This window comes from Parasteatoda tepidariorum, chromosome 2 (genome assembly GCF_043381705.1).
Source record: "Parasteatoda tepidariorum isolate YZ-2023 chromosome 2, CAS_Ptep_4.0, whole genome shotgun sequence".
NCBI classification, from domain to species: domain Eukaryota; kingdom Metazoa; phylum Arthropoda; class Arachnida; order Araneae; family Theridiidae; genus Parasteatoda; species Parasteatoda tepidariorum.
The window spans coordinates 32,095,059-32,119,343 of record NC_092205.1 but is presented as its reverse complement, the minus strand read 5'-3'; the positions used below and the strand labels follow the sequence as shown (position 1 = coordinate 32,119,343).

General features: G+C 27.7%; 1 protein-coding gene across 1 annotated transcript in view; it reads left to right on the top strand.

Moving 5' to 3' along the window:
* The window catches only part of LOC107436952 (potassium channel, subfamily K, member 16-like), an 80,412-nt gene that overhangs the window by 31,986 nt on the left and 24,141 nt on the right, over positions 1-24,285 (top strand). Inside the window, exon 2 of the mRNA XM_016048791.3 lies at positions 18,153-18,303. Within this exon, the coding sequence (XP_015904277.1) occupies positions 18,153-18,303 (151 nt within the window). The remainder of the gene's footprint in view (positions 1-18,152; positions 18,304-24,285) is intronic.

Sequence of the window (24,285 nt, the reverse complement as noted above, 5' to 3'; positions counted from 1 at the left end):
TTATTTGAACTGTTGGCACTTTATTAGCAGTTTTTAAGTAGATCGGTTCTTTAGATGTCTCTCTACCAATTAAATCAAAATTAATAGTTTTTTGCCGGTTTTTAAAGATATTAGAAGAAAGTTCATCATCAGCAATTTAAGCTATCATATTACATAAGTTAATCATAAATAGATAGTTTGCAAACATCAAACATTTTATCAGTTTTTAAGACTGAGAAAAAATGATTGGCTCAATCCCAGTAAATGTCTCAAAAAATAATCGACGAATTATCTCAATATAAAATTATAAAATAGATGTTATCTCCATTTTACCCCCACGTATCCACTTTACCCCACCTGACCTTATACTAAAGTGATTATATGAATTAATAAACTAATAAATTGGAATTATAATAAGCAATAGTTCGTACATTTTCCCACAATCTTTCTAATCACAACACCTTTGCTAGTTTGTAAATCAAGCCACTGTTGAAAAAGTAGCATTGCAACTACCAAGTATAAAGGTTTATACGAGTTAGTTTTACAATGATATATTTCTACATAATATTACAACAGTACAATGTTACTCTGTAAGCTTGATAAAGGATTGATTTTAGGACTTTTTTTTTTACTGACTAATGTCATGTCGCACGGGGAGGGGGTGCAGGACCTTCTGCACTTCTATAAAGGGAGTCCAAAGCTTATGCATGTTCCAAGAAGACGCTGTGAAGAGGAATGACGTGGACATACATCATATCTCATATTTTCTTTGGAAGAAGAATAAGCCTTTTTTGAGATCATGCATCATGCAACCACCCAAAAGACGTAAATAGAGTAATTAGATGACAGAAGTCGTTGTCATGCTATTTCGTTTGAATGTCGTTCTTTAGATGAGGTAGAACTCCGTTGGTAAAGGGGTGGCGAGTCTTCTGAGAACTAATTTTCTATGTTTTTACTAGATGATCTCATTTTTTTGCGGCTACATTTATGAGGAGAATCAACTCATTCAATCTTTGCATATTAGCCCAAGAAGATTTAATTGCCTGATGTGGTTAACAGCAGATAGTTAGAAAGATTTCTAAAGTTGAAGAAGTACCAAGATAAATATTTTGATTCATTTAATTCCAGGAATGGGGGGAATGTACTAAAAAGAATCATCAAAACACCTAAAGGGGTCGGTATCCTCTGCCATGAAAAATCATTATAAGATATGCAATATTTATATGAGTCATGAAATGAGAAGATAGAGGACATTTTGGAATTCTACGTGAGTTTATATTAAAATACCTGACATGAAAATACGGAAAAATTAAAAGATGAGGACCATCACAACAAATGAAAAATGTGTTAAATCTGTTATAAATTGAGTAAAAAGGTTGATTTGGCTTTGAGGAAAATTCTTGAAGGAACTAAGAAAATGTCTATTAAAGATAGTCAAAATTTAAAATATGCGGTAATGAAAGTATCATATTTCAATCTATAATAAAATTTCAATATTACAAATATTGTAACAAATACCGTATTGAAATGAAACTAAATATCGCTAAAATATCAATTTGTAACTCAAACTAATATTTTGTCTTATTTTTTCTGTTTTTGTCTAATTCAAACACCTGTCACTAACTTTCACTTAGTTTGAGAGTTATTTAGTTATATCACTTAAAAGTTATTATTAGGTAAATTTATAATGAAAAATCCATACATAATTCGAGATAGAAAAGCACTGAATTATCTATTTTTTAGTAATACATCCGCAAGAAGTATTTTTATAACCAACGTTAAACAGTAGACCAAATTGAATAAAGCATTGATAACCAATATGAAAGACTGTAACGGTCTAGAGTTAAGTCATATTTAACACACCGCTTACATTCCAAATCTCGGAATATTGAATTGTGTTTCTAAAAACCAAATCTGTCTTCAATTATTTCTGTATTGTATATTCAATGTGAATTTTTAAGTAGGAGTTGCTAAAGTTATTATTTTTTCTCTAATGTAGTCTCTCTGATGTTTCTCTCAGACTTTGCCAGTCAAAACACTCTATCACGTGACAGTTATAGATTAAAAACGTAAATTTACTGATTATCCCCATTTGGCCTGAAAGTGATAATCTTGTCCGTAAAATTATAGGGTAAATGGACACTAAATTTCAAATTTTAAGTAGGTGATAAGTAGGATTTCGTACAAACATTCTAAAAATATCGTAATGTCATTTTAATTGTAGAAAGATCTCTATTGATTGTTGTGTAATACTAATTTTTTTTATTTTTTCTGCAGTTTTATGTTTTCGAAAAAAGTTTTAACAACAAGCAGTAACATATAAGCTCGAAATATTTTATCCCTTTTCTGTGTTTGTAAAGGAACAAAACAGTTTGTAAAAGCATCACTAAGTCATTAACTTCATTTAGTAAGCAAATAATTTTATTTTTTAATTTGAATGTTTGTATCGCTCATTCCAGCACACGTGCGCATTTTATTAAAAACGAAACAAATTATGAGTTTTTACGCCGGGCCCTTGAACTCGTCAACAGAACATGACGAAAACGTTCTTAAAATTTTCGGTTTTGGGGGAAGCGTCAGAAAAACCTTCCACGTGATGGCTTCTGTCCAAACTGAGTCCAATTCTGAGTAAAAAGGCGGAAATTAAAAGAAAAAGCAGTGTTTTTATTTTTCATTTTTGCGAATGAATCCATTTAGCCCTTTGAAGGATTCCTCTTCCTCAGAAACTCTTTTGGATACCTGAGGTGAAGAACGTCTTTTTCAGTCCACAAATAAATGTTTAAAAAGTTTAAAGTTAGTTCTGCAAGTTATTCATAAAACAAACCAGCCTTAGATGCTGTGTGTAATGTCTGCTAATGGTAAGTGACTCAATTTTTAAACATGGAAACAAAACTAAATCTGCTTTCGTTTCTATTTTTATTTAAAGTTAAGTATTGTTTGCATCTAAGACAGTAGAATGTAAAAAATGTTAATCCAAATATTTAAAATTATTCAAAATTTTTAGGTGTTCAGAAAATTGAATACAAAGTTAAAAGCTATTCATTATTATTGAAGTTTTAACGGTAAAAGATGGAATGAAACGTATACTATTATTAGTACTCAACTTTGTAGATTGTGGAAAAAACTATACTGATTTTTTTCATTTTAAGATGCCATTTCTAATTCTGCATTATTTTTTAAAAAAAATGAGTAAGGTTATTTCAGTTAAGTTTGATAATGTAACAAGTTTTTATAAATACTCTATTTGTCATAATAAAGTAAAATTGATTAAAGTAATATGTAGTATTCTGTTGGAAATTGTTATGAGTCGATCTGAAGTTTTATATACTCCTATGAGTATGCTAATTTAGAGCATTTATCAAAAATCAGTAATCATATATTTGGCTGTATTTCATAAAGAGCAATGAATTCAAAAATGTTCTAATTGATATGATATAAAAATTCATAAATAAACATGCAATTTAACTGAAAGCTAAAATCTATCCAAATGAAAATTAAAGTTCCTTTTATTTTAATTTTTTATCATAATTACATTTTGCCAGGCTTAAAAGGCTATTTTAAACAAACATTACTAAACGCGTAAATTTAATTTATTAAAAAGTACTCAATGACGTGCACATCAGTAATTTTTGCTCTTACACATATTTTCGAAAACAAGACTTCTAAATTTTTTTACTTTTTGAAAATTTTTAACTCTACAGTATGTAAAAGTGATAGTATTAAGTTTTTGATAAAATATTGTCGATGAACTTTCGTACCACCAAGTTTGATTTTTTAAAAAAAATGGTATTCTTTACTCGATTTACCAAACATTTTGTCTCTTTCAATTGAAATTTAATTTTTGGATAATAATTATTAGTAAATACCTTCATTATTTATTCTCATAATATTTATTTACTAGTTATTCGCGTTTAAATTATTTGTGTTTTAATGCATATTGCACATAAAGTGTAATATTTTTACACTTTATATTCAACATAGTTAAAGTATAATATCTTTATTATTCTGTCTTTTCGGCCGTTATCTTTTTATAACAAAAAAATTCGTGAAATGTTTTTCTATTTTCAAAAAAAAAAAAAAGTTCTGAGGGGAATTCACTATGTTAAAAATAAAATATATACCCATATCGACGAAAACATTTAGATAAATTTAGAAAATTTTTGAAAGAAAGACATATACGTTTGAATCAATACTATTAATTTTTTTCAAACTTTATAAATGAAAAATAAATTATTTAATTTTGTTGAAATTGTATGAAACACACTTTTCTGTCGTCATAAGAATTAGCATGCAATAATTTGATAGATAATTAAAATTCAAAAAAGTTTGAGAAAGCATTCTAAGAAAAGTTTGCCTTTAAATGTATGTTTCACGTCAGTTTTTAACTTACATTTTATCATTTTGTTCAAAAAAGAATCCGAAAATCCATCTTTTACTGTAAGAAAATTAATTTATCATAGTTATTGCTGAACATGGAGTAATTCAGGGAGATTTAAATACAAGAAATATATTTAATTTCCTTCAAATGCTCTTTCGATATTGAGAAATGTTCATAAAACAAAGGTATTTTCAAAATTTATTGCTTACCTATCAAAAATGTATCAGTTTTAAAGGTCTGTGCAAAGTTTTGAATAAGACAGTATCTAATTGAAATATCTAAATTTGCATAAAATCTTTTAAATTCTTTTGAACTTTATTACATTTAATGTTTGCTTTCAAAATAAATAATACTTAATTTCAGTGAAATCGCAACAAAATAACAATTGATATAAAGAAGAAATATAATTACTGATTCTTACATCAAAATGATTTAGATTATCTGAATCTGTAAACTTCAAACAATGAAAAACATATGATAACTGCAGTAAATATTTATTTATTTATTTTTAATAACTCAATTAGTAGTAAATCGAAGAAAAAATACAAATTTCCTATGAACATTTAGTTACATTTTTTTAAATTAAAACTTATAAAAATTACAAATAATTTTCATCCATATTTCTCAAACATTTTTAATAAATAAATATCTTAATGTCCTTAAAGGGAAAAAAGAATTAAGCATAATTTGAAACGTGTGAAACTCATTTCTTATCTTTTAATTCGTTAATCTATATTACTTACTCATTAGAATGTTGCTATATGATTGGGTGAATTAGAATGTAGTTTTTTTTTTAAATTAAGCTCTAAATTACATTTTAATTGAGCAATACTATTTTGATTTATTATACTCCATTGATAAATCATTGTGTAGACAGTTTCCAATAGTTAGTCCGACCAAAGAAGATAAATCCACTATGATCTTAAATAAAAGTATTTATTTGGTAAAAGATAATTAATCATATTGCATTGTAAGAAACAAATTCAGTTTAAGTTAAATAACTAGGCCTTATGAGTATTTATTGTAATTGCTTATAAAATTTAATTTAGACCTTTTTTTATTCTAAATTAATATACAAATGATAAAGAAATGAAATGGAAAAAAATGAAATATAATGGGACATTGGCTTCACATCTATCAAAATAAGTTGGGACATTGAAAAACAAATATTTAAAAAGAAAAGCATGATTCAAATAAACGTGCAATTTTAAAATGAAGATGGCATATTTAGATTTATGAAAAATAATTTCTTAACTTATAAAAAAATGGTTGGGTTTTAAATTGAATTGTATGCATGAAAAAAAAAATTCTATTCAAAACCAGACTAGGTATAGAAATTTCAACTAACAAAAAAACGTTATTTTTCAGCCTACACCTGAAATATTTTTACTTTTCTAACTAAATATACTTCACATAAATATACATTACAGTATATAATGTGAGAAAAGTCTGCAATTTTAAAGCACAATGTTTCAATGATGTTTTTCCACAATATAAATGTTATAACTGTTGCACAATCTGGTAAATGAAAGTTTCTTAGGTAATTTAAGTTATATTAAATTCATTTTAAAATTTAAAACCACTCTGATTTCAAAATAACCTAATTTTCTGCTTTTCACAAATATCAAGCTTGTTATTTTTTAATTATTTATGTTTGGTTATTTTGTAACAATTACTTAATAAAAATATTGAAATCTAAATTAAAAATACTTTTTTTGAAAAGGTTTTTTTTTGTGTATGTATGCATTACGCGTACACAATTTTAAAAATTTTGATATTTAATAGCAAGCGTAGTTTAGTGACTAGAGTAATGATTCCCAAAACATTTCATTCTCAAATATTATTTCGAATTTGGGGGGAAGAATTGATTATAGCTGTCATATTTCTTTTGATTAATTTCTTTAAAATTATTTCTGTTCATTTTTTGATCAACTACAATAGTTTTTGTTTATATCAACGGATCGTTTTCCTGTTTGAGAAAAAACTTTAAAACCTAATTTATGCTTAAGTTGTTATTAAACTTCATGCATTATAAAATATTTCAAACCTCTTCTGAAACTTGTTAGAAAATTATTAAATTGTGGACAACTCATAAGAAAATGTTGCCATTTTTCATCTGACATTTTAAAAATCGTAAGTAAAATTTTCCACAGTTTTTAAGAGTCTCTCGTGAAGATTTTCTTGCCTTCTTTGATTTGTTTTTCTTTTAGTTAAAAGTTTTTTAGTGCTATAAGTTTGTCTCAAACATAAAAGCATAGAAAATTGAACTTGTTGAAAGTATTTAGATCATAAAAAATCTCAAAAATTCTTATGAGAAACATTATTTAAATTTGGTACACTTGAAAGTCCAATTAAAGAACATCGACATGCTACATTATTAACTAATATAATATTTTCTTTAAAACATTTGGAAAAAGGTTTGATCGAAATTGCATAGTTTCAAGAGGAATTTAGGACTAATGAAACAAACATGATTATAAAAAGTTTTATAGTAAAAAAGGTATACTGGGGTTACTCCGAAATTCCTGAGATACACCTATACTTTTAGAGTTATACTTAGGAAATTTCAGAAATAAATAATCTTCTCTAGCATCAAAGAACTTTCGTAGACGAATTTTCCAAAGATTGAATACCCCAAACCATTAATTTCTTGGAATCTATGTAAAAATGCCATTATGGTCGCATCAATCTCTTCATTAGAATGAAAACAAAGTTAAGATTAGTCACATATCAGTCACAGTTAAGATTAGTCACACAGAAGTCACATATAGATTCAATTAATAAGGTAGATATTCAATGACTTTAATGGGATTTTGTTCAAGAAACTCAATAGTTGATCTTGCTGAATGGGAAAATACATTGACATGGGGAGCATAAGTGTTCTAACATGGAGAATTTCTGGAAGACAGTGATGTACTAGTTTGCTGTTACTGTCTTCTGTCCTTCCAGCTTCATGGCTTTGACAAGTCCCTTACTTCTGAAAAAAATGGCATACGTTATTTTGTTATCGCATGTTGTCTTTTCACCATTGTCGGCATGGAATCATCTTCAATGACTATAATACTTTGCTTCCTTAACATGCTGGAATGTCAAGAAACAACATTCTACTATGAGGAAATGGTATACTACGTTTCATCACCTGTTTCCAATTTTCAGAACGTTGTGGTGCCATCATCATTTAACAATTTAAGGGATTTCTTGCTGATTCTGACACATACCTCTTTTTGGTGCTCAGTTTGATTATGGAGAATCCAACAGCAAATTTATTTTTCATATGTAATTCTTCATAGATAATTTTATGTATGGAAGCCAATCCGTTGCTAAGTTTTTTCTTTATCATTTGTTAGGTATAGCGATTGTCAACCTTTAACATTTTCCGTACAGATACGTTATCCGGGATTACTGCTGACGACTGCCTTCAGATGTCCTTCATACTGAAGAGAATTGCGACCTCGGTAAAATTCTATAAACCATCACAATATAGTAGCTCGATATGGACCTTTATTTCCCAATGCTAATTGTAGCCGTTGAAAGCATTCTTCTTGATTTTATCCCACTTTAAAATCATTTAAATTCATAGCATGATAATGTTCTTGCGTCAGCTCTTTTTTCTCTTCTAAAATTTATTCTACGCTAAACAACTAGAAACTTGATCAATGAAAAATCATCTGCTGTGCTAAAATCGTTTATGTTTTCAAATTAAGCCGTTATTGTTTTTTTTTTTACTTTTACAACTTACTTCTTCGCGTGTCTCAAAAATTTCAGAGTGACCCTCGTATATGTAGTTCTATTGGCAGATCGTCATAAAATTAAAGTGCTTGATAACTGCAATATAATTTAAATCTTAACCACTTGTACTCACAATTACAGTGAATTTAAATATTTTTTTCTGCCTAATAAGTATCGTAAATATTCAGAAAAATGTTAGAGCTCGTTCTTTGTTTTTCCTATCTCTAATGTAAAGCTAAAGCAGGTATTTACTCCTCACCGCAACCTTATCACCACTTTCATATTCCAAACTACTACCACACTGCCTTACATTTCAACAGCTTTGAATAAAATTTTCTTTGCCTAAAACATTAACTATTTAATGCAGAAGAAACAACTTAAGAGTTGAAGAACATTATGTACTGCATACAAATAAAGAACACCCTAAATAAATTCTGATCTAATCATCGGATTTTTACACATTAACGTCTAATTTCAAAATTTCTTAAGATAAGCTCTAAATGTGCTATTAAATCAAAAACAAAATGTATTTTCTATAAATAAGTAATAAATATACATTTTTCCTTAAACGGCTCCGGATTTTGACCCTGAAAATATGAGAGCGGCCTCATATGTTCTTAGTTCTGGATAGTGGACAAAAGTTACACTTGAGACAAGACACGTGATATTATATTTACTTATTTCTCCTTTCTTCAAATTTATCTATGCAAATCAAATCCAAATATTTTTTTCACATAATTTTAAAACTTCTTTCTTCAAAGATAATCCAAGCAAAAGAGAATAATTTTATTATTTCTATTCATTCAATTTAATTATAATCCAAAATTTTTAAATTCTAACGCATACAAATTTTTAAATAATTTTGATAATAAATAGGTGATTTATAATTAAAGAATATTAAAATCGAAGAATACTATAATGGATAACTTCAATGGAATTGGTCAAGTGGTTCTTGGCTCTTAAGAAACAGGCACTTGAGAATACGTTTTTAAGACATTTTATTACTCAGGAACTATTGGATTAATTTCATTCAAACTTTTGAAATTTACATTTAAATTGATGTTAATTATTTGCATCTATTTAAATCATTAAAATTTTGTATGAAGTTTGTACAGTAAAAAATCAATAATTATTACATTAAATAATACGAATAAATATATTTGCTATTTTCGCCAACCGTGCAGATTGATAAATAACTGAACAGAGATTGAATGAAATCCAATAATTAACTTAAAAGTTATTCCACTGTTTCTTTCTTATTTTAAGTATGTAAATAAGTAAAATCTTAAACTATTGATAAAACTTTAGCCTCTCAAGAATAATTTGCCTCCTCAAAAAAGTGAATTGTTCACATATGCCATATTGTAATTTGCATTACTTTCAATCATGGCATGCAAATGATTTCTCCCTGAATTGCTCTTTGTTAATCAAATTAAACAGATTATTTTTGAAAAGAAATGTCTGTTTATTGTATAACTAGCATTTTTTTCTTCAAAAAAATAATCTTAGAACATATTTTATTTTTCCTATTTAATATTTGTTCCTTTCTTTATCTTAACCTGTAGAATTTAGATAATTTAGATTTCAGCGTAATTTATGTGTGCATGAAAAAAATCATTTTTTGTAGTCACGAATAATTTCTAGTATACTATGAAAAATTATTGCAAGCTGAAAAAAGGATGTAATAAATCTTTTAACCTTTTCATTCTTTAGAATTGAAGGTTTTATGAAACGTTAGAAAATTTCGAAAACTTACGATCAATAAAAATTAAGAATAAATTTCAGGAAATTTGGTTTAAAAAAATTAGTTTAATTTCCCATAAAAATTGAAACATAATTATCAAATATTATCAAATATATATACATAATTATAGAAAGCTCATTGATGGTTTTCAAATTATGCCAGAAGCAAGATCTTATGTTTTTCATCAACTTCGAAAAGTAAAGAATAAAAAATTAAGGATTTTGGTCTAATAACTGATAAATTAGATATTCTAATTTAATCTATTTAAGAAGAAAAAAATGTTTATTCAAAAAAGAAAAAGATTTATTTTTAAAATGTATTCAGATATGTAAAGACGAATCATTTTAATCAAAATATAAATATTACATTGAAAAGATATATTCAGTTTCTCAATAAAATAATTCTCTTAATAATTCTTAATAAATCTCTAAATAATTCTAAACATAAATTAAGTTGAAGATCGATAATATCATTTTCTGCTATTTATTTGCTTAGTTTATAGAGCATATTTTTTTCGCACAGTAATATTTCGAAAGAAGTGTATATGTCGAAGATCCAATTCAGTCAAGAAATATACCCCAGTAAGTTATTTTTTGTTAACCTTGCTTGTGTTTTGCCTAACTGTTATTGTTACGCTTTTGAAAACTTATTACTGCCAAAGTGAAACAAATTATATTATTCCAATTCTGTATACTTACATTATTCATATAAACTGAGTTATTTCAATAATGATAGCTATTATTTGTTTTTATAATAATGGATACCAAATATTTCATAGTTTGCAGATACGCTGTCATTGCAATATTTTCAAGTAAGCTTAATATTTTTGCCATAACTTTATGTCCTTAAAATTAACGAAATTTATGATTTTTTATTATTAACAACTATTATTCTTTATATTTTTTTATTAATTAATGCTTATCAATTTATAATGATTTTATTATATTTTAAGTAAATTCTAAAATCATTCATTTTAGGCAAAAACGAATACCTTTTGAATTGCTGTAATTCAAAAGGTAATGCACTACTATTACTATTTTAACTTACTAAGCACTTTCATCTGATTTATAAAAATTAAAAATTTAAATATAGTATTTAGTTATGCAAATGGATTAAATTGCGGGGAAGTGGATTTCGACATTTTACTCGCTGTTCAAGTTAGGTGATTTTGTAAGCCAATCTAAATAGAAAAGGGTGTGTGAATCATGAAAATTAATCACGTATTTGTTTATCTTGATGAACTTAATTGTTATCTTAGTGAAAATAAATGTGTTACCCGCATACTCATGATTTGGATAATCTAAATCTGAATTATTAATTTTTTAGAAATGCATATTTGTAATTTTAATCTCCAATAATGTCTCATCATAATTACATGCTTGTAAAAAATTTTACCTTTTATAATTTCCCATCTCCTTTTTATTATGACATGTCATTTCAGCTCATACAAATAATTTTGATTTAAAAACATGCTTCTGTTTGAAAAAAATATGAAACAAAAATTACAATAATGGTTTTTGAATCCAAAAACGGCCGGAAAAATTTACATGCATTCTTAAACAAATGGGGAAAAAATGAAATATTTAATGGCACACCGTAAAAATTTCGGATGAAATTACTGATTAAAGTCGCGGTACTTTGGGTACATCATCTATAAAATTATATGTAATTTTTACCTTAATATTTATTTAATTAAAGTGATACATTGTATTTACGGGGATTATTACTGTAAAAATTATGGTATATCAGAATTTTTCTTCCGTAACATGATTCGGTAAAAATAGATTTCACTGTCAAAAGAACCGGCACCCTGAGTACCAGTACTTTTTTTGCAGCAATTCGTTCCTGAAGTTTTTACAATGTACTTACTATTGAAATTAATGGAATTTTGGAAGTAATTATTCCATATGTAAGTTATCCGAAACTTTAAATTTTGTTTACAATGAGGAAATTCCTTTTTTATTAAGAATTTCATTTTTTTAAATAAAAAGTTTAGTGCGATATAATTTTTAAAAACCCATCTTTGTTTATTCTAAAATGCCATTATTTGTTTGTTTTTTTGTGATGTTGCAAAACCTATACCTATTTCTATCTATGAAAAGATCCATTTTTTCGCTCAAAATAAAATATCTGAAGGGTAGTTTGAAGATCTAAAGATCCCGGAAGTTAAAACTTTTCATCAAACAGGCTTTTTGTTCAATGCTAAAAGGCTTTACATGACTCAACCTGTTCCAAACATTAAATTCAAGTAGATTACCTTGATTTTGTAAACATCTAAAATCAAAATATTGCAGCTGTCAGAGAAATAAAAAAATGATGGAAGCATTTCATTTCTATGTTTAAAATGCATTCCTATTTTTCTTGTTTAAAAAATACTCATTTAAATTTATCTGTGGTTAAATAGACTTTTGCATAAAGTAAAATTTTTTGTATCGAAATAGGTAGAAATATATATAGTGGATAGTAGAATATAACGATAGAAATAATGGCGTGTTAATTTAAATATATTTAATTATTCATTCAATAATTTATGTATGTATTGAAAAACATTGTGAAAAATAAACTATTATAGCAGATTTTTTACTCCTGATTACATCAAATTAATTCTGAGAAAGTTATCTCAAATATACTTGGAAAGGAACGAAATTTAAAATAGTTTTAAATTGCAAGCACAGAAAAATAATAGTATAAATTAACTATAAATATAAATAAACTATAAGCATAAATAAACTATAAGTATAAATCAACTATAAGTATAAATCAACTATTAGGTATAAATCAATTATGAGTATAAATCAACTAACAAGTATAAATTAACTATAAGAATAAATCAACTATAAGTATAAATGAACTTAGAAAAATTAGTATGGCAATTTCTAAGTGGTTTGGGCATTAACTACACGTTATTATTTATTCATAATAATTCTTTTATTTTAGAACTACAAAAATTTGTACAAATTTTGCAACCAGTAAATTGCTTTCAAGTCAAAGTTTTGAAGATCAATATAATTTTTCTTAATTTTTATCGTTTTATTTACAATGTAACTAATTCGAAATTGTTAAAAAACCAATAAATTACACAAAAAATCAAAATAAATGGAAAGAAAATATAAACATTCAAAGATATTTGTTAAGTGCTTAAGGATGAAATAATTTATAAATAACATACATGAAATACTAAATTATTTTCATTTGTTGTGAATGTTACCGTTTGCATAAGAAATGTAGTTATTCTATGGAATACTCATCCATTGTATACAATGGTGTTTGTGTTGTAAGGCAATGAATAAGATAAAAGTATTTTATACTTTGCCTAGCCATTGTCTAAAAATCTTACTTGTTTTCCGATAGAAATTCATTTCAAAGCCAAGGCAATCTGTGAAATAATTTTTTTTCACATATTATTAGCCGATTTCGGACACACTGTGAAATTAACAGTTATTTTTTTGGAATGCTACATTTTATATAACGACGGTAACATATACAAATATGCGTTCAAAGTATGTTACATTGATAACAAAAATGGGTACTTAAGATTAAGGATTTGAATAATATTAATGCTGTTAAACATCAGAATTTTAAGCAACAGAATTAACATCAGAATTAAGAGGAAATATTAATACATCACGATATTAAATTGTGATCTTTTACATATACCTCGATATTTTCCTAATTTAATTCATTTACATTCTTTTACATCGTTTAATATTTTTTGCTACCCTACAAAATTTATCAACACCTATTGATAATATCTTATTCTGTTATTATGCTTTTTTAATTACCCTCGTAATACAAAATTTGTAGCTCTAAAAAAAGATCACAATTTTATCTTAGTAGTAATATATGGCAATATTATTGTTGCTGATGATATTGATGTAAAAATAGTATTTCACCATGTATGTCACCATTTATGAGGATATTATAACATACGTTATTCTCAAAATAAAATTTCGGCATTGTATTATTATCAAGAGTTTCGATATTATATTATGACCTAGCATTGCTATGATGTTTTTTATAATACCACATTTTTCCATAAAATGCTATTTATTTTATCATAGCATTGACATTTAAAATATCGTTAAGGATGAATACCATTTAATCTTCAATTTATGCTCTCGATATTTTAAAACTTGATCTTTGTTTCGAATGAATTATTTTTGAAACTCTTGTTATGTTTGAAACTCTTGTTTTTTAAAAATAACATGATATTTTGTTCTTAGTGTTTTGAACTGTTAATCTATTGTTTTTATTTTTACTTTTACTTCTTTACCTACTTCTGTTCCACTATTCCTCCAAGAAGGCCTCAAGATGGCTAATTTGTTCAGTTATTTATCAATCAGTCAATTTGAATTCAACGAATATTTTGCTAAATACAATTATTAATAGAGTACGTGTGGTGTTTTTTAGAATTTTATTCAATGGGATCGATTTTCTTTTTCATTATTTGAATTGCGAATTTTGAGTTCTAAGCTCCTTTTTTTTTAATGGAAACGATTAAAATCTTCAAACAATTTCGTTATAGTTTTCATTTATTTGATTTAATATTGACGATTTAATATTAATTTAATAATAATGTAATAAATATTTTAAGGAAAAATTAAAAATTCACCCTTATAATAAATAAGTTATAATGTAACAGCTTTGTTGCATTTTTTAACTCCTACAATTATACTTTATTTTATAATTATCTTTATCAATTCCACTCGCAATTCTACGATACACAAAATTTATAGCTATAATAATGATTAAGATTTTATCTTAGTTGTTAGATATAACAATATTATCGTTATCTATGTGTAATATTATATTAATATACTCGATAATTATCGTATATTGTATTACCACGCAACATTGTATTTTTCTGAAAATTCGATTTTTTTTTCCTCTTTAATGTAAAGAATTTTTAATGAAATTGAATTCTACTTTAACACTCTTAATTTGTCTTTTTGAATCATCAATCACCTAAAACAATTAATTACAAGTAATTAAATATAATAACTTATAATTAATAACTTGTTGTCAATCTAATAACTTGAAAGGAAAATAAATTTACTATGTTATTAAATTTAATTTTCCCATCGTAAATTCTCTTAGTTATTTAGTTACAACCATAAAAGTTTATATTCAGCAAAATTTATGATTGGAATATCAATTATGAAATTATGTTACTCTAAGCAAAAGTTAGGACAAATTTTATAAATTAAAACGATTTAAAAATATGTTACGTCTAATAAAAGAAACAGATAGTGTTGTATTCATTTTTTTAACATCTATTAACATAAACTTCATTTGTTTGGTCTGTTTTTATTAAAAAAAGAGAGAGAGAGACAAATGTTAAACATTTATTACTCTCCAACTGTTTGTTTAATATAATAAACAGTGAAGAATCATAAATCTTTCTTCTGCCTGTAAACAGTACTTGTTTTGTCTAATTCTTAGAAAACTTTAAATATCGTAAAAGCTACCATCTATTTTGAAACATTTCTATTATTTCATCCTCTTACAAAACAATGCGTTATTAATAGCTTTTGTGTTAAGTTATTTCTTAAAGCGGCAAATATACAAAAAATACATAATAATGTTTGATGCAATAGTTCGAAATCGTTTTTATTATTTTATTAATTTTCTTGTTATTCATATAAATAATTTTAAAGAATGTTTGTACTTCTGAAAAAACAGATATTTGGTCACTGAAAGCAAAGATTTGTGATATTTATGATCTTGATATTTATAAGAAATTCACCATTGTATATAATTGATAATTGGAAACAGTTTTTATTGCTGATTTTTTTTTGCTAATTTTTAATTGCTGATTGATTATTGGAAACAGTTTTTATTGCTAATTTTAATCCAAACTCAATATAATTCTTATTACACAAAATGTGACAAAAATAAAGACTACAACTGAAAGAAGACGATTTCACTTTTAAAACATTCATCATACAGTATGGAATCAGAAAGCAAAGAACGAGCCATGAGAGGGCTCATGCTTGATGAAAATATAGAATACCATAAGAACGAATGATAAAGGGCAGAGGATCTTTTTTTAATTGAAAGCTGTACAATAAATGCTAGCTTAAATGACCACCAGGCTTCACATCGATGGTAGAGAGAATCACGTAGACGTTGAAAGATTCCTAGCATTTCACTTAAGGTCATTTCATCGGACCTTTGGTAAAATATATTTGCATTGAAAAGTTCTATCACTTCTGATAATTGTGACTATTATATCTTGTATTAACAGTCTAGTCAAACGTTGTTAGAGAATTAAAACAATCAACTTCGAATTTGTTCGAACTTAAGAGTTATGTGTCTATTATTACACTTAACGAAAATTTTACCATCCTCGCTTACTTACTTCCCAAATCATGTCTGGCAGTGTTTTTCGAAGCTCTTCTGCCAAAAAGAATAATAATTGATTGTCTAAGTGCCTTGAACCTGAAGCAAAGTCATAATTTTAAACAGTGTAAACCAGCTTTCGCAGAGAATTATCTGGGCTTTATAACAGACAAATAACTTACATTATTCTTTTAATTTTTTTCAAAAAAATGGCAATTTGGCAAGATTTTTCAAATTTAAAAGTTTTATGAGCCCAGATAAAACAGCGCTAGAATTGTTGTTTTATTAGTCAAGCTGTTCCAAAGTTATTTTCAATTCATTTGCAAAATCTTCTACAAGAAATAACCTAGCGAAAAAACTGTTTGTAAAAAACTAATTATTTGGTACACTATAGCAGAAATATCTTTTTAAAATTGTCAAATTTAGCTATCACAGCTTTTAAAAGCTAATTATTTTACAAAAAAAGCTTTTTATATGTTTCGCATTTAAAAAGAAATTAAAATAATTAAAAATACTCTAGTAAATTTTAGCTCTTAGCCTACTATAAATTTATCCTAGCACTTTAGTTAAGATAAGTAAGGACTCTATAAGAAACAAGTTAAAAAGTTTAGTTTTGTCAGTTTAGCAGAATATACCTCACAGAAAATTCGCAATGAGGTTGACTTTAGTCAAGTTGTCGTGCCATGAAGAAAGAAGTTGCCATCTACGCAACTTCAGATTTTGCATAAACGTCATTGGGCTAGATCAGCAATCAACGAAAGATATTAAGTTGAAATGCATGTCGTTCATGTAAAGTTCATGTTCAGTACGAAAAGACTGTTTTGAGAAAACATTTGTAAGGAAAGGCACTGAGACTTCCTACAGTATGTGATTTTGTTTCAATAAATACAAAGCCAATTGACGACAGTATAACATTTAATATTTACAGCAATCTATTAGTTAAATGCATAGTTATAAGCATAATTAAATTTAGTTATAAAATGCATCATCAACGTGGAAAAATATATGCATTTAATATATATTCAATGTCGAAACACATCGAACATCATAATTGTAAATAAAGTTACGTTGTCCTATCGGCGCTCAATTTACACTTATAAAAAAATTTTGTTAATTTTTTGTTATAAATGCAATTGAGATTTATAATAAAATATTGATGAGTGTGGTATTATTGACCTTGCACACTTCACTCTTTAAACGCTTGAGGACTCTTTTTTTGCCCCTCTACGTGTCATTGCAATACACTTTGAGTAATTTCAGTATAAACATTTTTGGGGGGAAATTTTCATGTTCATCAATATAATGATGAATATAAAAATATAAATCAGTCAATATTTATGTAACTTTTACTGAACACATGCAACATAAACGCACGCAAGTACGAGCATTTTTATGGTATATGTTTGTATGTTGCTGATGTTTTATTATCCTGAAAATGCTGCGAAAAGTTATTTTGAAAAAAAAATATAAGCTCTAAGTTAAATTAGAGTTATTGCACAATTAGGGTTATGAAAAGAATACGATATCGAGATAATGATCATAAATCTGAACTGATTTTGTAGGATTCCTGTTTGCATAAACCTTATATTTATAAAAAGTTTAAAGAAGAGCTTTTGCTCTGTTAAATTTATTTGGGTAATCATTTCTGATCATCAAAACAAGAAATTTAGAAGCCAAGGAACTCCAAACATTTCACGAAAATAAAAACACGTTACTCTTCCAAGTACCTCTCAGTTTTGAAATATCTCCTTATAATTAGCTATTCCACTGTCTTATTCTTTTAATGGGAACATTTTATTGTACAAATAACATTAAAATCAAATCTTTCGTGAGTTTTCGGAAACAATTTATAAAACCATAGCCACTGCTGAATGTATCGGTTTGCTTCTCCGCTTTAAGTGTTCACAATAAATCTTTTAATATATGTATACATAATGTTGGAAATCCCATGTAAACGAATATTTGTTTATATAATTTCAGGGAATCATCGTCAGCAAGAAAGAATTATTTGGTCTTTTAATAGTGTTTATTGGTTACGTTTTATTGGGAGGACTTGTGTTCATGCTTCTTGAAAGTCCGTTAGAAGAAAAACTAAGAAGAGAAATTGAAGAACTCAGAACTGAATTTGAAGGTGACATACAGTTTAGAATGTATCTATGCATGAGAAAAGAACAATTGAAGGCGTTTTTCAATTTAAAATTAGATCTAATGTCTGTATTTTATTAGTTTTTAGTGTTCTAATAATTTAGAGAACGAAACACAAGATATATGTCTTGCAATCATTTATACAACATTATACATAACAATAATTTATATAACTGCTCATTTAAATCTTCAATATTTCTATTGAAACAATTCACTTTGACTTACAGGTGAAATAAACAATGAAATTTTTTCTGTTCTATTTTTAAAATTTTTGGAATCAACCAAATATACTGAATTTCTAAACACTAAACTTTTTCGTGCTTTCTTACGAATTAACACAACCATTTTTCCCCAAACCAAAAAATCAATTTCCTCCGTTAAACCATTACCAATCCACTGCTTTCTATGTGATTATTATAGTCCACTCATTATTAATCCCCTGAGTATAACTATATAATAACCAGCCAATTATTAGAAAGCAAAATTTTGCTTTTGGCTGTAACATATGCAGAAATAGCTAAATTTAAGTAGCATCAATTACATAGGTAGGTGATCGAGATTATGGGCATAATTCTTATTTAAATAACATTAATGCTGCACTGAAAGAAAGTATGGTCCAAACAGCCTGAATGTAGTAAAATTTATCGTTTTTCTAGTTCTATGGAAGCATCAAAAAACTCACTAATTTTTACCGACGTGCTTCAGAAATGATTTTGGTTAAATTAAGAATAAAATTGGTGGGATAACATTTTCTGTGATAAAATAATCTGTGATAAAATTTTGTAAATGTGGTTAAATTTGTCAATTTTTCATGATACCTTAGATATTAAAAATATAAAAAATGTGATATAAAAATTTTTAATCTGTTAAATTCCTTTTCAGTTTTGTAATTTTTACTAAATATGTGATAATAAGAACTATAATTTTGAAAACCAGAATTTTCTGTTAACTGTTACGCCAAGATGAATTATCAAATGAATAGTTTTAATATAGCACATTTTGGGTTTTATTACCAAAATTATGTTGTTTTTTCCCAGAGATGTCATTACCATAGCTGTCATTGTTGTTGTAGTTGTAGTTAATTCACTTCGCACTAGTGCTGCACAATAAGCTATTAACGACAATCTGGGAAACATTCCTGATAATGATAGGACAGTACCATAGAGTACGGTAATTTTACCAGATTTTTTCTTGCTCGAGTGCCAGCTTTTCTCGAAATTTTTGATCTGTTGCTCTTGCTCTCCAATTCAAGCCTTCTGCTCTTATTTCACTTGACCTTTCTTCAGGTGGTTTTTCTAATCGTTTAAGATTGCAATTACTGCAGTTCAAGGCAAGTACAGTAATTGCCAATTCTTTGGAATAGTCCAAAGGGTTATTTTAAACGTTTAATTCTCGTGGGGATATCGAAAATCTTTATTTACTATCGTATCTGTCTCTCCTTCGTCCTTATTTTTAGCTATACCGGGTACACGTCTTTCTATACTTCTTTCTATTGTTTTAAGTCTTCGTATGGATCGGTTGGTTAGAGTCCAATTCTTTGTTGCTCAAGTAAGTGTTCCGAATTCTGGAATTATGATGACTTAATCACCAAGTTCTTCCCTCCGCAACAGTAATAAACTATTTTGAATGATTTTTCAATTTTTTTTTCCTATTTCAGCTTCAATTTCAAAGTTTTTTTTTTATCATTATTTTAACTGGGAAAATATTAAAGATTCTAAGTTTCTATTTGAAAAAAATATTTTGTTGTGGAGAGGCATGCAATAAACTTGTTACAATTTTGCCCTGCGAATTTGCATATGATATTCTTCTCTTAGCCTCATTTCATAAAACAGAGAAAAGCTTGTTTATTTTTTATTTTATTACCGGTGCTTAACAGCCGATCCAATTCTGAGTGGACTATCAATGTCCAAAACCTTAACCTCGTAAATTTGAACCCAACCTAGAAGACAACTGAAATCCTGAATCAAGCTTTGGGTTAAACTAGCCTACATCGAGGACCTTTTGATGAAACTAACCTTCATATACATTACATGGAACAGAAATGGTCATGCGCTACTCCCACGTTAAGCGCGACGGCAAGGGGATTCTAACCCATGATTCGTTTACCACCGAGGAAACTTTGCATCAGCTTTGTGGTCAGTGTAATTAGGGAGCAGAATTCATATCCCGACGATCATCATTCAGCACTGGGATTCGAACCCGAGTTCAAATGATTTGGAGGCGAACGCATCCCCTGTGCCAACGCAGCTCAAGCTAGTTTATTGTTGATTAAAATAAACAAAAAGAAAAACGGAAAAAAACTTTTAACACTGCATTAAAGAGTGCCGTGGTAGAGCGATAGAGGTGATAAAGCGTTCGCCTTCCATTAAGGTGAAATAGGTACGAATCCTAACAATGACTGGTTGATACGAATTCCGAAACCGGCTCACACGGACCACAATACTGACTTAAAATATCCTCAGTGGTAGACGGATCATAGGTTAGAGTCCCCTTATCGTCAGCCAAACCGAGGGAGGTTTTTGCGAGTTTTTTCTCCGTGTAGTGCAAAAACGGGTTAGTTTCATCAATAAAGTCCTAAACTGAGGCAGATTTCTCCTAATATTTGATCCAGGAGTTCTATTGTCTTCTGGATTGAGTTCAAAATTACAAGGCTACGGGGTCAAACATTGGTAGTCGTAAATCCGAAATTAGGTCGGCTGTTCAACGACGGTTATAAAATGCATTAAAGAAAATTCCACAAATTTATTAAGGAACGTTGGCACACATAAAACTCTACTAGGTTTAACTATACCAACATAAGACATAACATAAGATAAAAACTCAACCATATTAACTCCTTATAAATTTGAGATATTAACATTATTATATTATATTAGAAATGCATGACTGGAAAAAAAAAAGAAGTTCAAGTTCAAAATTGTCAAAGTTCTATTTTTCGGGCTTTCCCGGACTCCTCTGGGAATCCATAAATACGGAGGCAGAGCGGTAGAAAACCGCTAAATAAACATCAATACATCATATCTTTCCACAAACTACCGCAACCTCACGTGCAAGCGTTATAGCCGTCTGTCTCTTTTAAGATGTCTGCTGAAGATGAGGGACGCTCTCAAAAAGAAAAACATTAACACACGCTTCACAACGTGTAATTCGCAATTATTTAGATTTCTTTTTTTTTTGCGAAGATCTCCTCAATGATTCGACGTGAAATTGTCTAAAAATAGAAGCACGTCACAGTACGTTTCGTTCTGCGTGTCTAGATAACAGCTAATTTCCGGTTAAAAAAGCTTTTTTCGAAAGAAGCTCGTTTTTAGGTGGTTGCTTGATATGTTCTTTGACCCTGAGTTGCTTAAAAGAGTTTTACACACTTTCAACGAAATTAACCCCTGAGATTAGTGTCCCTGAGTACATTTTCGAACACAACCGGATAAACTGATCAAACTACACACTAATAAAATGAAAAATTACGTGTTAAAAATATAGAGAAAAATCTTACTATTTTAGAGATGAACGCCGGATGAATATATCAAATGTACAGCAAGTAAATGTTCAACTTAAATTGAGAAACAAATGAAAAATGTCGTGAATTATTCACTTTTGTGGAATGCTGAGAGTAAAACGTATCCGTACTTGCGTTTAAGGTATGTAAAAACCACACTGAGAAAAAAGAAGTATAGTCTAAACTACCACAATATATTACAATTTATCGTCGTGCTTCATTGTCGGAAACACCAAAAAGCTCGGTAATTTTTACCGAAACACTTTGGTAATGATTTTGGTAAAGTTAACAAAAAATATAGTTTTATAATATATCATAAAATTTGGTATATCTGGTACTTTTATTATCATATCTTAATGCCTCGAATAAAAAACATTTATTCGGTTAAATTTTCATATTTCAGTCATGTATTTTTTACTAAATGTGTGATAATAAGAGCTATAATTTTGATAACCAGAATTTTCGGTAAGCGTTACCCTGAGAACGGAAAAACCACCAAATGAATGGTTTAAGTATAGTATATTTTGGTTTTATAACCAGAACTATTTGTTTGTTTTTTATAAGAAATGTCATTACCGTGTACTATGGTAATTTTATCAAAAAATTTCTCCCTGTTGGAAAGCGTCTCATTGGTAACTCCACCATAATAGTTCTAACCCTTCAACCGTCTTCAAGTTCAAGAGTTATGTTTTATTGCAAAGTATATCATATAATGTATTCTACTAAATGCAAAACGCATCATGTTTGAAAAATCGCATTACTGTGTTTTATGTTAACCTTTTAATCAGATTTGATTTTATTGCTTAGATTTGTTTTTGTTGCTTTTTTACGTAAAAGAAGTCCGTCATATCAAAGTTGATATTTAAAGCTCTCAAATTCCCTATGCATCTATACTTTAAGTTATTTCTTGTAAGTAAACTCTTATCAAGCTTTCTTACACATTTTTTGTCATTATGTAACGTGATTAGAATTTTCACAGCAGTAATGTATCCGTTTGTTCTTTGAATGATTGGATCTATTACTTTTCGAATACCATGATACATTAAAGTGTGAATAGAAAATTAGCTTTAATCGATGCTTTGATTTATAAATTTATGATACTTATGACATAATGCTAAACGAAACTACTGTATAAACTTTGACGCACTCCTTGATAATTTTAAGAATTTTAATGAGAATTTCAGTTTCCAAATGCAATCGAAATAATCAATTTACAAACATGAGCCATCTGGAATCAGCAAAGATTTTTATGTTTTTTATTAAAAAAAATTGATTCAACAACAAATTTTGAATAGAAACAGCAATACCCATTCACATTAATTACTTATCTTATGTGCCTATTACAATCTTCTTTAATCTGTTCAAGTTTTTCCATATCTTAAAATGTTACCAACTAACATTTACACTTATCAACTTATCATTCTCAAATCGCACCACTTACTAATGTGCTTACGAGTGCATCATCATATTAAATTCCTGAAAAAATCAGGTAGTATTGAGTGTGTTTTAAAAATGTAACTTTTTATCTATCAGTTGAATCTTCGGAGTATCTTGTGTGCGATCCTTAATAAAAGTTTAAACTCTTTTTTATATCATTAAATTACTTTGCACTAAAGTCCCGAAATTTAATGACCTAATAGATCCCTGAAAATGCCTTAAAAATGTACTTCTTAAAAATTTGATTTCTCAAAAACCAATCGTTCGACGATGTCGTTCTAATTTTGTATTTTGACATGTAAAATTAAATTCGTTAAAACGATGTAAAAAAATTTTTACCTTACAATTCAAAAATTTTCCGACTATTGTTAAATAAATTAATAAAAGATAAAAAATAATTATCAAAAATTATTTTTTGCGTGAATTAACTTTGCATAAATGAATTTCATAACTGTGTGCGAAAATTTTTCCATTCGTATAAAAAAACTCTCGAGACATAGTGAAATACGTAAAAAGTAAGATTACCAATAAGAGGTCCAAATTTTGCACCGCTTTTTTGACCAAATTAATGGGACCATATTTACCAGATTTCGGCTACCCCTTTTTTGAGAGTCAGAATTCCAAAACAGTCGGAAAAAATGGTATGTTTATGTAGAGAAAGTACACTTTTGTGTATGATTTTCGTAAATTAAAATATGATCTGCTCGAGCTAATTATCATATTTGAAGTCACCTTCTCGAACCATCAAGAGAGCTAATACATGAAGATACGATCATTGGATGAAACGTTTTGCGCACTATACACATAAGTATTACTTAAGTTGGAGAAAAACAAAATATCTATCAAACTCTAACTAATCACTACGGAGAAAAGAGAACCTGAAAACATCAATTATCAGAAGAAACTGAGAATATTTAATATACGATTGTTATAAACACTCATAAGCTTAATTATATATATATATATATATATATAGGGAGGGAGAGAGCCCCCTCCAGAGAAACTTCCGCGATCACTGCCCGTTTCTCGCTTTTG